At 38.1% G+C, this 15,428-nt stretch overlaps 1 protein-coding gene and 1 pseudogene across 1 annotated transcript; one reads left to right on the top strand and one right to left on the bottom strand.

Moving 5' to 3' along the window:
* Nucleotides 1–705: 705 nt before the first annotated feature.
* Nucleotides 706–7,931, top strand: LOC132068149 (uncharacterized). The gene is made up of 3 exons (XM_059461636.1): nt 706–954; nt 2,114–3,935; nt 7,071–7,931. The coding sequence occupies exons 2-3, from the start codon at nt 2,373–2,375 to the stop codon at nt 7,452–7,454; spliced, it is 1,947 nt and encodes a 648-aa protein (XP_059317619.1). The 5' UTR covers nt 706–954; nt 2,114–2,372; the 3' UTR covers nt 7,455–7,931.
* Nucleotides 7,932–9,093: 1,162 nt separating this feature from the next.
* On the bottom strand, nt 9,094–13,092 carry LOC132068150 (multiple organellar RNA editing factor 2, chloroplastic-like; annotated as a pseudogene).
* Between the last annotated feature and the right edge of the window lie 2,336 nt (nt 13,093–15,428).

The following is a 15,428-nucleotide window of genomic DNA, read 5'->3' on the forward strand; positions in this document are numbered from 1 at the left end:
TATGTACACTATATATAATATTTTTTAGAGTGTTAGACTTTGTAATTTTTTGTCGATGGTGTTCTTTTTCAAACATGTAATTTTCTTGCTTATTTGTGTTAGAAGGGTGTTCGGGGAACGTTTACGCCGGCATCTTCCCGAGCCAATTATCCTTAAAGCATCTTTATAAATCAGAGCTTTTTTGGTCCAAAACCCAACAGACCTCATCTTTTTTGTCATCAATAAGTTCTCCCTCAATGCTACTACTCATAAGAAATATTGATTGTTGAGAGACTGATTAATGCAAGCCCGATGAGGCCTCAACCCACAACCTTGCTTCGTTCTTTTGCGGTTTTCAAGCTAGCACCCGTTTCAGCACATCATCTTGCTCGATTTCAAAAAAAAAATAAAAAAAAATAAAAAGGTAGTTTTTAATTATCCAGTTCTATATCGAAAATGATATATATCCGTCGGCTATTTTAATTTAAGCAATTGAGTCCGCGACTATTTAGGTTTATTCTTCCAAAAAAGACCCTCAGAGTGATGGTTTATTGGCCACGCTGGGTCCAGCACAAGGCTGCACCTATACATTAAAAAAACAAACACGCGCTTTACAGTAACACTATCAATGACAATTCAGTAATTAAACCAAAATCAAAGGTCAAACAATTAAATCTATGTACAGAAACAGCAAAAACTACAGTAACAAAAGCCAGTAAGGTATAGCAAAAAAAAAAAGAAATGACAACAGAAAAGCAAACCCAAAAAAAGTGAAAGAAAAAAGAAGAAAAAAAAAATTAAAAATCTATACATACATATCAATTCTAGAGAGAGAAAGTAAAATACCCATTTTGATATTTGAACCAAAAATTTAAGAAATTTGGTTACTTTCTCTCTCTAAAAAAAAAAAAAAAACTCCCTTTTTTACCCTTCAAGAACTCTCAAAAGCCCACTTGATTTTATTGGTTTTTTCAGGTAAAGTTTTGATTTTTATTTGTGGGTTTTGTATATATTTTGTGTTTATTAAGTTATATGTATTGATTTGGGTATTTATTATGTTGAATTATGTTTACAAAATTTAAAGCAGTAAAGTATAGTTAGATCGATGAGTGTGTAATGCCCCCTTTTTTCAATTTTTTTTTTTTCATTTTCTTTTTTCAGAAAAGAGTGAATACATTTTTTTTTCAGGTTAAGATTTAGTTTTTAATTGTGGGTTTTGTTTATATTTTGTGTTTAGTAAGTTATATGTATTGATTTGGGTATTTTTATGTTGAATTATGTTACAAAAATTGTAGTATAGTATAGTTAGATCGATGAATGTGTAATGCCCTTTTTGTCAGTATTTTTTTTTCAATTTTTTTTTTCCAAAAGAGTGAATAATTTTTTTTTCAGGTAAAGATTTAGTTTTTATTTGTGGGTTTTGTGTATATTTTGTGTTTATAGGTTGTATATGTTGATTTGGGTATTATTATGTTGAATTATGTTACAAAAATTGAAGCAGTGAAGTATAGTTAGATCTTTGAGTATGTAATGCCTCTTGATTATTGGGTTTTTTTCAGGTAAAGTTTTGATTTTTATTTGTGGGTTTTGTGTATATTTTGTGTTTATTGAGTTATATGTATTGATTTGGGTATTATTATGTTGAATTTTGTTATAAAGATTTAAGCTGTAGTATAGTTAGATCTTTGAGTATTTAATGCCTCTTGATTATTGGGTTTTTTCTGGTAAAGTTTTGATTTTTATTTGTGGGGTTTGTTTATATTTTGTGTTTATAGGTTGTATATGTTAATTTGGGTATTTATTATGTTGAATTATGTTACAAAGATTGAAGCAGTGAAGTGGATTAGATGATGCGTATGTAATGCCCCCTTTTCAATTTTAGTTTACTATTTTTTTCAAAAAGAGTGACTAGGTTGAAGGAGAGTGAACAAATCTAACTTCGATTTTTTTTGGAAATAGAATCTATGTATTTAGAAACTGCATAATAAGTGTACTATAATTGAATTCTTTATAGATTTGTGAAAAATCGCGGTGAAAGAGAATCTAGATGTGTCTTCAAATAGTAATAATGTTGTTCCTTTTTGGGGTTGGAGAAATATTTATTTTTGTTCCTTTTTTTCTTTGTTGGATTCAGATTTGAACTTAGTGGTACTGGAGTTCAAGGCATAATGGTGTTTGTGGTTCAGCAAATTAAGCTTGAAATTTGCATTGCTGTAATTGGTGAACTACGCGGGAGCTCAAGCCGATTTCAATAGCGAAAAGGCAAGAAGAAAAAAAAATCAATTTTTTGATCTTGGCAAAATCCTAAAATTTTCAATTCGGAGAAAGATGGGTGAATTATAGCTTATTCCCAGTAGTTTGGAAAGGAAGAAGGTAGAGTCGAAAAGAAACCAATGGAAGACTGTTCGAAATATGTTCATAGTCCAGCTCATTTAGCTGTGGCTAAGCGAGACTATGCCACTTTAAAAAGAATAGTTGCTGGCCTTCCTCAATTGGCCAAGGCTGGTGAAGTGAACACTGAGACGGAGTCTCTGGCTGCTGAGATCAATGCAGATTCTGTTTCTGCAGTAATTGATAGGCGGGATGTTCCTGGCCGTGAAACCCCATTGCACCTTGCTGTTCGGATGCGGGACCCTATCTCTGCTGAGATTTTAATGGCTGCAGGCGCCGATTGGAGTCTTCAGAATGAGAGCGGGTGGAGTGCTCTCCAAGAAGCGGTGTGTACCAAGGAGGAGAATATTGCTATGATTATTGCTAGGCATTATCAGCCTCTTGCTTGGGCCAAGTGGTGCCGAAGACTTCCCAGGATTGTTGCCTCGGCTGGTCGAATTCGTGATTTCTACATGGAAATAACCTTCCACTTTGAGAGCTCAGTTATACCGTTCATCGGACGGATTGCTCCATCGGACACTTATCGGATTTGGAAACGAGGTTCTAATCTTCGTGCAGATATGACTCTTGCAGGGTTTGACGGGTTCCGCATTCAACGTTCGGATCAAACTTTCCTCTTTCTTGGAGAAGGGTATTCGTCAGAAGACGGGAACATATCTTTGACTCCTGGTTCTTTAATTGTGCTTGCTCATAAGGAGAAAGAGATTACAAACGCGTTAGAAGGAGCTGGTGTTCAACCATCTGAAGCTGAAGTTGCTCGTGAAGTTGCTTTGATGTCTCAAACGAATATGTATAGACCGGGAATTGACGTTACTCAGGCGGAACTCGTTCCCCACTTAAATTGGCGGAGACAGGAGAGGTCTGAGATGGTCGGTACATGGAAGGCAAAGGTGTATGATATGCTTCACGTTATGGTCAGTGTAAAATCGAGGCGTGTTCCTGGTGCGATAACCGATGAGGAGCTCTTTACAGTGAATGACGATGAAAAAGTAATGAACGGTGGTGATGATTATGATGATGCGTTAACGGCTGAAGAACGAATACAGTTAGATTCTGCACTTCGGGGCAATTCAGATGGACCTGGTGAGGATGAGGAGCCTGAGGTTCATGATTTTCAGAGTTGTGAATCGAACGGTGTTACAAAGGAGAAGAAGAGTTGGTTTGGTTGGAGCAAAAAAGGCAGCTCAAAAGACACTAATGACGATTCAGATGACTCAAAGCTTGTAAAGAAGTTCTCCAAGCTGGCTCCAGAGGATAGCAAGCAGAGACCAAATGAAAATCACGCATCATCATCCGAAGTTCCTCGGGAGGATACGGGGGATAGTAAAAGGAGCAAAGATAAGAGCAGCAAGAAGAAAAAGAAGAAAGCAACCGTGGGTGAGCCTAAGACCGAAAGTGAGTATAAAAAAGGATTAAGACCTGTTTTGTGGTTGACGCCAGATTTTCCGCTGAAAACAGAAGAACTCTTGCCATTGCTTGATATTCTGGCCAACAAGGTTAAAGCTGTCAGAAGATTAAGGGAGCTTTTAACTACTAAACTACCTCCTGGCACATTTCCTGTCAAGGTAATTGATACTCTCTCTCTCTCGCTCTCTCTCTCTCTCTCTATAGGATCTATTTTGTTATCCTTGTTCCATTTCTTATTATTCTAGTGCTTTGTTGAGTTGTTTCTGCTCTGGCCTGCCCCTTCTCGACATCGCTTATACTTAGGGTGTGGTTGGCCAATTTTTCCATGTTTGGTTGGTCAAATTATTTGGAAAACATTTTCTCTAGGAAAACAAGTTTCTTAAAAAATGAGGAAAATGATTAACCCAATAGAAGTAGGGAAAAGAAGTTCTATAAGTGGCATCCAACATTGATTGACTCCCCACCCTTCAACACACTCCTATCCCCCACCTCCAACTGCCATGGTGTTTACCAACATTATCATTTCACTTACGTACCAAACACAAGAAAATAAGTAAGAAAACCACTTATTTTGCCAGGAAAATATTTTCCTTCATACCCAAAGACACCCTTAATGCCAAAGGTGTTGGGGGAGGGTTTCTTAATATCTCAATCAGCTCATAAAAGCTCTTTTGCCTAGGGTGCATGATGTCCAAGTCATGCAGTGACATTCATCATCATGAACCAAAAAGATGGCGGATGCATTTACTTGAAAAGAATGGACAATCAGTTACAAGATTATTCAGCTGTCTGGGGGTGTATGATATCCAAGTTGAGACAATTGAATCTAGAAGGGAAACTGAGGGTCATGTTGTAATTGTCAATGTAGTTATTTGGTGGACCTTCCAACATATTCACCTGATAGTGGTTATTCTGCAGGATATACTATGTTGGTGGTTTAGTGACAACTAACTACTAAGAGAGACCTGTCCTCCATACATTGTTAAGTTTCCTGGTGCGATGGAAATTGTGCCATTCAAAAAAAAAAAAAAAAAAAAAAAAAAAGTTCCTGTAACCTAATATATAGCTTGTTTGGCCAAGCTTCCAAAATCTACTTATTTTGGAAAGAGCTTTTTATCAAAAGTGCTTTCCCAGAAAGTACTTTTAGAGAGTAGCAGTTTGTGTTTGGCTAATCAATCTGAAAAACACTTTTGCCAATATTGGAGCAGTACTTTGTGCTTGTCCAATGTTCCAAAAGTGCTCTCGGGGAAAGTTATTTTTTTTAGCTTCTCAAAAGTAGCTTCTGCTACTACTCAAAAGCACTTATTTTTTCTCTAATAGCTTGGCCAAACATCTCAACTTTCTAAAATAAGCACTTTTTAAATAAATAAGTACTTTTGGCTTCAGAGAAACTTGGCCAAACAGGCTAGTAGTATATTTCTTTTAATCTTCTTGAAAAGTTTGTTGATACAGTTCCTGGAATCTAATACGTACATTTTCTTCTGCTTCGTAAAGGAATTTGTTAATCAAAAAGTTCCTGTAACCTAATATAGTATGTTTCTCGCTGCTCGTCTGTGCTTGCAGCAAATTTGTTCTAACGACGCACAAAACCTACCAAAAAGTTTCTGTGTTCAAATTTAGTATAGAATCGCAAATAGTTTCATCGAGGTCATAAGCCTGACCATGTCATGTTATGAGTTTTTCGTGCCTGTGCATCAAAAACCAGTTCTTTCTGACTCTTGGTGTGATTATATTGTGTGTTTCCTGCCCCTGCTGTGACTCCCTGTTCATGTGGAAATCTATTGATAATCTGGTACTCTTGTCCTGACAAGATACTTAAAAATGGTTAAACCTGCTTCTGATGCAATAGGATATGTTGACTGTTTGCTGAACATTTGAAGTAAAGATTTCTCTCTTATGGTTGTAATTCTACATAGTGTGGATGATCAAAATATTTATCTGTTGATTAATATTATCATCAGATAATCCAGCATTTTATAATAGGGATAAGAAATACTCAAGGGCTTGGCTTGTGAATCGTCGATATGGGGAGGTTAATTGTTATATGGACTTAATCCTTATAAGCTTAAATGATTATCATTGCAATATGAAAAAACAGAATATATAAGTCACTATGCAATTTGGGGATATTTTCACAAATGGTCACTCAACTTAGTGGGCGTTTGGCCATAAAAATTATTCACCTTTTTCCGGAAATTTTTTTCACTGTTTTTACTTCTAGCGTTTGGCCATAAAAAATATTCACTTTTTTCCGGAATACCAAAAACGAAAAAAACTTGTTTTTCAAAATTTTTTAACTTTTTAAACTTTTTTACACTACATTTCACCAAAAACTACAATTTCAAAAACTATGGCCAAACACAACTCCAACTCCAACTCCAACTTCAAAAATTCCAAAAAAAAGTGAATTTTTTTTTGGTATTTATGACCAAACGGGGCCTTAATCTTAAGTATCCCAGAAAGTCTCTAAACTATTTTTTGTATAAAAAGAATATCACTCACACTTTGCCCAAGTATCATAGAAAGTCTCTAAACAACTTTTTTGTACTAAAAAGTTATTCAATTTTGCCTAAGTATCATATAAGATCTCTCTTTTATTTCCTCCTAATGACTTTTTGTGATAGTAGGTAGAAATGAGTGACTTTTTTTGTTACAAAGTATAGTTTAGTGGCTTTCGCGATACTTAGGTGAAGTTTAGTGAATTTTCGTAAAAAAAGAGTATAGTGGCACCCAAGGTTGTAGCCTAGTGGGTTGAGAACCATGAGGTGTCAAGTTCAAATTCCAGCAGAGGCAAAAATATTAAGTGATCTCTTTCCATATGTGGTTTCAAGCCTTGGTGGACAGAGTTATCTAGTACCTGTGTTCTTTGGGAGGTAGTAGGAAGTCCGTTGAATTAATTGTGGTGCGCAAGCTGGCCTTGGACACCACGCTTAATAAGTAGAGTGACTTTAGTACATCAGAATGAAAAGTTGAGTTGCGATCCATGAAACTTACCCATGCACTTTGTAACTTTCAAGGTGATGGTCGCCATAAGAAAAGTTTTTTTTATGTAACTAAAAATCCATCAAGAAGTTAAATTTGGTTTAGAGCCCTTGCCAAATTTTGTTAGATCTAGTGGAAAATCTCAACTTTCGTATTTATAGTCTCTATTATAGTTGGTGATGGGAAATTATTCCTCCACTCCAATTGACAGTCATACTTGTGATTTTGATGGATACTACTTGAACTGCATTCTTATGTTACTATACGATGAAGTTTTTTACATAACTTAACAAGACACTACTGCACTTCAGGTAGCAATCCCTATAGTTCCAACCATTCGAGTTCTTGTTACATTTACAAAGTTTGAAGAGCTTGAACCAGTGGACGAATTCTCAACCCCTCTTTCAAGCCCTACAAATTTCCAAGATGCTAAGTCGAAGGAATCAGATGGCTCTACATCATGGATTTCATGGATGAAGGGGAACCGTGATGAGCTATCTAACGATAGTAAACTCCAGAGTTTCCGGGATGAGATTGACCCTTTCCGTATACCTTCAGATTATTCTTGGGTAGATGCAAATGAGAAAAAACGCCGAATGAAAGCCAAGAAAGCAAGGAGCAAGAAGCATAAAAAGCATAGTGCTGCTAGAAATCCAGAGAATGGGCAGCATACAAGTGAGGATGTTGAAGAATAGTAGCGACGAGTCTCTCCTAATCATAGAAAGAAAGAGGTAAAGCTCCATGCTTCCCTGCTCGTATCCGAGGGCCAATCAAGTTTTGGCTGGATTTTCCTGGGGAGAAGTGTTAGGGGCTTGCCTCGATTGTATAAGAAGATATTGATGTCTGCTTTTGTATCTTTATTTGATGTTGAATTTATAAAATGTCTTCTTTCTTCATAGCGTCTCAGGCATGTTTACTGAGCTAAATACATTAGGCGCATTTTGAGTTTGGAGATGGGGAGAGCTTCAATGCATCTCCCATTCTTTGTCGAACAGTGAGTTGCATATTGATTTTCTTTGTAGCTTTGAAATAGGAGAGCATTTTGTGCTTTGCCGTTTTGTTAAGCAGGTGAAATTTGTATAGGTTTTTATACTTCCCAACAGCCTAGCATGCCTGTGCATTCTTTTTGGAACTTTGGAAAATCTTGATGTGTACCGAAGCCTTTGTTTTCTACTAGCATTTTAGATTTTGTGACTCCATTGAAGGATATTGAACTGTTTCTCTTTCTGAATTTGCATTTTTCATTAGCTCAAGCTTTTGTAATCTGTAATTCAAACGCCTTTGAAGGAAAATAGAAACTGTACTCCCAGGCACATAGGCTTTCTTTTTCGATTCTGCCCTTCTAAAAGGAACATCGGCTCTAACAATTCCATCGCCGTCTACCAAAACGACCGGAAATGTTTCAAAAAAGTTAGGCATACGATGTACAAAAAGTTCACGCCCTTCTTTATCTCTAGGGTGTCCTAACCATCCAACCTGCCCTTCTTTATCTCTAAAGATAGGGTGTCCTAACCATCCAACCGCTATTCCCCGGCGCAGCACCTTTCTCGCTCGAAGGATCTATGAAAGTCTCACTACGAATTCCTATCCCATTAATAAAGTATAGATAAATAATATATTCCAAGTCTGACTTTTAAAGCAAGAGCGCAACACGTGATGTGTGGTTAGGTAAACTTCACGAGTTCAAACCTTTGTTGTGGACCAAATGTTTGATATTTAAATAGAGAAGAATAGAGGGACATGTTCATTATCGGGTAAGTTTGAACCATGCAATATTATATATGCTTTCTCATATGGAACAACTATTCTGTGTAGTTATTATTCCTAGGCGTTTGGCCAATAGAAACCAAATATTTTTCACTTTATTTGGATTTTTTGAAATTGGAGTTGAAGAGTTATTTTTGGTTATCGTTTTTGCTAAGAATATTTGATTGTTTTAATGTATTAAAAGTGTGAACAAAAATTTCGGTGTTTTTCAAATTCCAAATCCTAGCATTAGAAAGTTTGCATAAAGTAGTCAAATTTTGGACTCAAATACAAGCATTATCTCTAACTTAAAACATCCAAAATTGTATTTTTATCAAAACCTAAAACGCATAAGCTAACCTTCAAGAGTCATCACACACTAGAGAAATAGTTGAGAAAACCAGGATCTCTAGCCTTTTCAATATTAAACTACTGATCTTGAAGAAAATAGAACTTGAATGATATCATTGCCGATCCAACTTGTTTGGGGCCAAGGCGTAACAGTTGTTTGACATTACTACGTGGTACAACCTGCAGAAAATGATGAACCTCCCTATAGAAAGGTTTCACTGACAATGGGATATTAGCAAAGACCCAATCATACTAGATTTTCAAAATTATCTCATAGTAGTATATACATCTGGTAAATTTTAAGACAGGTCTTCGTCATAACTGAAAAGATGAAGGACTACCGGTTTGAAATGCGAAATAGAGCAAATGCAAGCACAAAGTTTGATTAAAGACACGTTCCAACCTGGAAACAAAGGTATCAAGTTTCTAGCACATGAATGTCCACACAACCGTGCAAAATACGATTCTAACCCACAGAACCTTCCTTACATTGATGTAATTTATCGCATATTATCCCTGCGCCTGTTGTATCTATTAGGTCTTATTCTGTCCTGACGCTGAGGGACGGGCTCTACTCTCCTCTGTCGTTCAGGCGATCTTTGAACTATCTCCCCGTTGACAAAAAGTTCAGCTGCAAAGAATTGTATGAGTTCATCAAAGGTATTGAAGTAAGAACCAATAGAAGGTAAAACTAAAATAAATAGATTCCAACATGAATCTAGACCCTTTTGCATGAAAGGCACAAGAATAATGTAACAAGACAAAAGCAGGGCCATGTCACAGGCACAACATTTTCTCCGATGTACCAAAAGCGGTTGTTGTGTTGGTTTTTTTTTTTTTTTTTGTGTGTGTGTGTGTGTTTTTTTTTTGGGGGGGGGGGGGAGGCAGAGGGGAGGGGGCTATTTCCAGTAAGAAAATCTGTTTACTTCTCTCAGTTAGAAGAGACCTTGAAGAAAATATCTAACTCATAGACTGAGCTTGAACTTAGAATACTACTATAAAATGATAACAACTTCGCCTCAATCCAATGCAACATTATCTTTGGATAGAAATTCTTGACTAAACTTATTATGTTGTTACACACAAATTCAAAGCACAACAAATGACACCTTTAAAAGCAGCAACTACAGGGAGGCCTCCATAAATTTAGAGCTTCAAATTCTGAACACTTTTAGATTTGCAATATACTATCAGTTCATTAGGAAACAAAAAAAAAAACTTCTCTGAAAAGTCTTAAGAGAAACAAGCACATGGTAACACGCAGGATCTGTACCGGTTTAGAGCAAATTCTATTGTTTTGGATTTAGCAATGCACATGACGAGCTAATTAGGGGCAAAGATGCGAATGGGTAAAAGATTAGGTATCTTGGCAATAATCAATATCCTAATGAAATAGGGGGCTACTACAGTTCCTCCTAGCCACCTGATAAATCCATCCCTCTAAATGTATGTTCTGCAAAGCGGATAAATATGCGAAGGCAGATGAGTCAGCATTGCGAATTCATATATCTTAGAAAACCTTGCATGATTGTGGATATCTCTCTGCTGCAGATGATTAGAAACCTCATGATCAATGTACAACCCCTAAATATTGATATTATGTCCTCTCCCAATTCAACAGACCCATAAAATACTTATTCTTTTAATCTTTCTACATAGTCAATGCCCTCTAAGATCTTCTTTTATCTTGCTGAGCTACCTTCATTATCTAAAAAGAAACCACGAATACCGACTTTCCAACCACATTCTTCATCTATTTTCTCCAAGAAAAACCAACATTAATCTCAGTTTCGTTGCCTCTGAATGTCCATACTGGTGAGGCAAACCATAGTCTACAATTCAAATTACTGTTTTAGCAAGAGCAGACTTCTTTATGCATTTCCTGATTACAGTTATTGGGTCATACTCTTAATTCCTTAAAAACATGACTCTGCCGCCAAACAAAGAGCAAACAATTGCTAAAAGAATGTTTACCTCCATAATCCTTATATTCAGGATCGACATAGGAATCGGGCAGCACAAACAGAACACCTGGCAAACCTATTGCAGAAAACATTCAAAGTCAATTCGTTAATATGAAATGATGCCTATTGCAAAAACTAATCAAATGAAAGTAAAGCATTTTCAACAGACCTTCCATTTTATTTGCAGTCTCCTCGTCAACTTCACAACCGAAGCCAAAGTACCTCTCACATGAGACATTGTAAATCTTCTTTTTTGCTTCCTCTTCGCTACACATGCAAATTAGAGGCTATATGAATAGGTTATAGGTATAACAACTACTATACGCATCAACTCTAAACTAGTCAGGGTAGGTTATATGAATCCTCAATAACCATCCTGCTTCATGTGGGCCTTTTTCATTCTAATACTAGATACACCTGAATAGGCACATGAACTAGATAGCACAAACGAGTTTATCTAGACACATTTATACTCCCCCCCCATCAAAGAAAAATCACATTACTACTATCTGAATGTCAAACAACTTTTTAACATTTCCAATTATAAAAGATTATGGTTATGTTATGAACGTCACCACGGTGGAGGATATTTCGGAAGCTGTCAAATTACATTCGAGACCCTAGTTACAGAATAGAGCGCGTGCAATGTGTGAAGAAGCATAGATAGAAGAGGAAATATTCCATTAGGGCTATGCTAGGTTTTTCTTTTCTTAGTTGTTTACTTAGAGTGAATCAGAAACTTCCCTCCTTTCTTTGTTTTCTCCTTTATTTTTTGTGTTTTGTTGCAAGAAAGGAGAAGAACTCCTATATCAGTGTCGGTATTTCCATTTCGTCATTTCAATACAATCCCCCTTCATTACAATGGTGCTTTTGTTGCTCATACTCCATGGCAAATTCATCTCCGGCAATGGTGGCCTTAGGTTGCTTCAGTGACTGGAACCCGGAGGATTGAGTTTTTAGGTCGAGCAATGCTTCACCTTATATGACTTCTCCGAGGACTGCTGGTTATCTATTCCTTTCGCATATTTCAACATCAATGCATTCGCATGGTTCAATTTCCTGTATCGTAACAACCAATTTGTCGACTGGAAGCATATTACAGAGAAGTTGGTTTTGCTTTTTCATAAGCAAACCATGGCTACTCCAATGAGAAGTGGGGTCTCTGACAGGAACTTCGCAATCCAGTTTTGCCTCTGTAATTTCTGAAACTATAGCCTTACCAGTGACACAGGTGTATTCCTTTACTACTCTCAGCAATATTTCCAATTCATATGTCTCTGAATCAGCTTTGATGTTGAACAATCTGAGGCGGACCACTTGTTCGATAAAGTGCCAGAGAAGTATATGGATGTTGACTCCTTGGACAATTATTCAATGGATGTAATACTGAGATGTAATGAAGGGGGATCTTGTTGAAATCGAGAAATAGAATTACATACACTAATAAAGGAGTTCATCTCCTTTCCCGGATCAATAAAAACACACCAATGCATCCCCAACCCACCCCCTACCTTCCTACCCCACCCCACCCCCACCTCCCATCCTGCCTACCCCATCACTAGAAGTTGCACTCCAAATTCAAAAATGTCACAGCGTTTTGCTTTGAATATATAAAAGTGCTCTTAAATGACATTTTCTAACTTGCATTCCAAACACAAGAAAAATGAATAAGAAAATCACTTATTTTCTGTTTATGTGTGCCTTCTCCACCAGGTTTGGACATAACAATCAAGCATTTGTTACTTATGGGCTATGTGGCGCAAAATATTTTCAAAAATAGACATAGAGCGTAACTTTCCCTTACCTTCCAAGGACTTTAGCAAGGGTTTGAACATAACACTCAATCATTTGTTGTTTATGAGCGCCTTCACCACCAGGTTTATCCATAACAATAAGGCAATGTTCATAATCACAACCCGGAAACAGTGGGGCCATCTCTGTTGGTGCACGGTCACCGGAGTATACGGTGAGTTACCTGACCGGTTCACTCTGAACCGAACCGAGTTGAGACTGAAAGGTTTAAGGAAATTAGGGTTTGTAGGTAGAAGGGAATGGGAAAGGAGAAATGAGGGTTGAGGTGAAGATCCGACGGTGGGAAGGGAGGGTTGGAGAGTGATGATGAAGTGGAGGAGAGGAAGCGAGAAAAGTGGCGAGAAGTGTAGAGTACGAGAAATTGATTTGGTGATTTTGGAGGCCATTGTTGAAGTTTTTTTGAGAGCTTGGGAGTGTTGGAGGCTTCGAGCTTTCAAGGGTTTTATGGGGGGTTTAATTGGGTACTCGGGGTTGGAACTGGCAAACTCCTTTTTCTTTTTTCCTTTTTACTAATATTTGTTCCATGGTGTATGCTTTTCGCGGATGACATAGTCCTGATCGACGAGACTCGTAGCGGAGTTAACGCTAAGCTGGAGGGTTGGCGACAAACTACGGAGTCCAAAGGGTTCGAGGGCGAGTAGGACCGAGACGAGTACTTGGAGTGCAAGTTTAGTGAAGCGTCTCGAGAGTTTGGCGTGGAAGTAAGGCTTGGTACCCGAGTCGTCCCGAGAAGAAAAGTAGTTTGAGTATCTTGGGTCTATTATACAAGGCGGTGAGGAGATTGATGATGATGTCACACGTCGTATTGAGCGAGGGTGGATGAAAATGTAGGCTCGCTTCCGGAGTGCTATGTGATAAGAAGGTGCCACCGCGACTTAAGGCAAGTTCTACAAAGTGGTGGTTAGGCCAGGCTATGTTTATGGGCGGAGTGTTAGCCGGTTAAGATCTCTCGCGTTCGAAAAGATGAATGTTGCGAGATGAGATTGTTGAGATGGATGTGTGGGCACGCCGGGGAGTGACGGATTAGGAATGAGGCTATCGGGACAAGGTGGGAGTGGCCTCGGTGGAAGACAAGATGCGGGAAGCGGGCGAGATGGTTTGGACATGTGTGAGGAGGAGAGACACGTATGTCCCGGTGCGGAGGTGTGAGAGGTTGGCCATGGATGGTTTCGAAGAGGTAGGGGGTAGGCTAAAAAGTACTGAGAGAGGTGATTAGACAGGACATGGCGCAGTTACAACTTACCAAGGACATGACCTTAAATAGGAGGGTATGGAAGACTCAGATTAGGGTAGAAGGCTAGTAGATAGTATCGTTTATCCTTTCTTATTAGTAGTCACATTATCGCGCTATAAGTTCTTGTGCTTTGATTCCTCGCTACTACATTGTTACGCCTTCGAGCATCTTATTTTATCCGTGATAGCTACGCCCCTTTACAAATGCTTTGCCATCGTGGCTTAGTCGCTTTCGTTATTTTCATTTCCATATCGCTTTGAATTTCTTGGCCTTATCCGACCTCTTTTTATGCTTTCTATCGAGCGAGAGTCTTTCGGAAACGGTCCTCCCTTGGTAGGAGTCGTGCTGCAAGTACACTACCTCTCCGGACCCCTCACGTTGTGGGATTTCACTGGGTTGTTGTTGTTGTTGTTCCATCTATTTAATCATTTAATTAATAGCAAATGAATCTCACCCATTAATTACCTCTAGGACACATGGCAATAATCTAATTATGTATTGAACATTACTGGATGGAATGGAATGGTACTGGAGGGGATGCCATTCCATCCGATAATGTTCAATACACAATTAGATTATTGCCATGTGTCCTAGAGGTAATTAATGGGTGAGATTCATTTGCTACTAATTAAATGACTAAATAGGTGGAATAAATATTACGAAGGAAAAATGGGAAACAGTGGCAGCAACTTAACCCACCCCCTACCTTCCTACCCCACCCACCTCACCCCCACCTCCCACCCCTTACCTTCTTACCCCACCCACCTCACCCCCACCTCCCACCCTACCTACCCCATCACTAGAAGGGAATTAGGGTTTGTAAGTAGAAGGGAGTGGGAAAGGAGAAATGAAGATCCAACGGATGGATCCCCAAACCACCCCCTCACTATCCACCCACCCCTCAACCCACCTACACCCCCTACCCTCACATACCCTATACCCCACCTACCCACCTACCCCCCCACCACTAGACGTTGCACTCCAAATTCAAAAATCACTTATTTTATGAAAAAATATATTCTTGGAAAACGTCTTTCCATCATACCAAACACACCCTTCACATTGAAAAATTAGATGTATCTTATCAAAAAGCGTATGTTTATATTACCTTCCAAAGACTTTAGCAAGGGTTTGGACATATCAATCAATCATTAGTTGTTTATGGGCTACATGACATAAATATTTTCAAAACTAGACATAGAGCGTAATTTGTTGGAAATGCTCTTACAATGACATTTTTCAATTTACGTACCAAACACAAAGGAAAATCACTTATTTTTCAAGAAAACATTTTCCGTCACACCAAACACAGCCCAATGCTCTAACCTACCATTATCTGAAAGGTGTTTATACACAAATAAGGGCTACATGGCGTAAATATTTTCAAGAAATAGACATAAAGCGTAATTTTGCCTTACCTTCCAAGGACTTTAGCAAGTGTTTGAACATAACAATCAATCATTTGCTGTTTATGAGCACCTTCACCACCAGGTTTATCCATTACAATAAGCCAATGTTCATAATCACAACCCGGAAACAGTGGGGCCATCTCAGTCGGAGCA

The sequence above is a fragment of the Lycium ferocissimum genome, chromosome 8 (genome assembly GCF_029784015.1).
Source record: "Lycium ferocissimum isolate CSIRO_LF1 chromosome 8, AGI_CSIRO_Lferr_CH_V1, whole genome shotgun sequence".
In the NCBI taxonomy this organism is placed as follows: Eukaryota; Viridiplantae; Streptophyta; class Magnoliopsida; order Solanales; family Solanaceae; genus Lycium; species Lycium ferocissimum.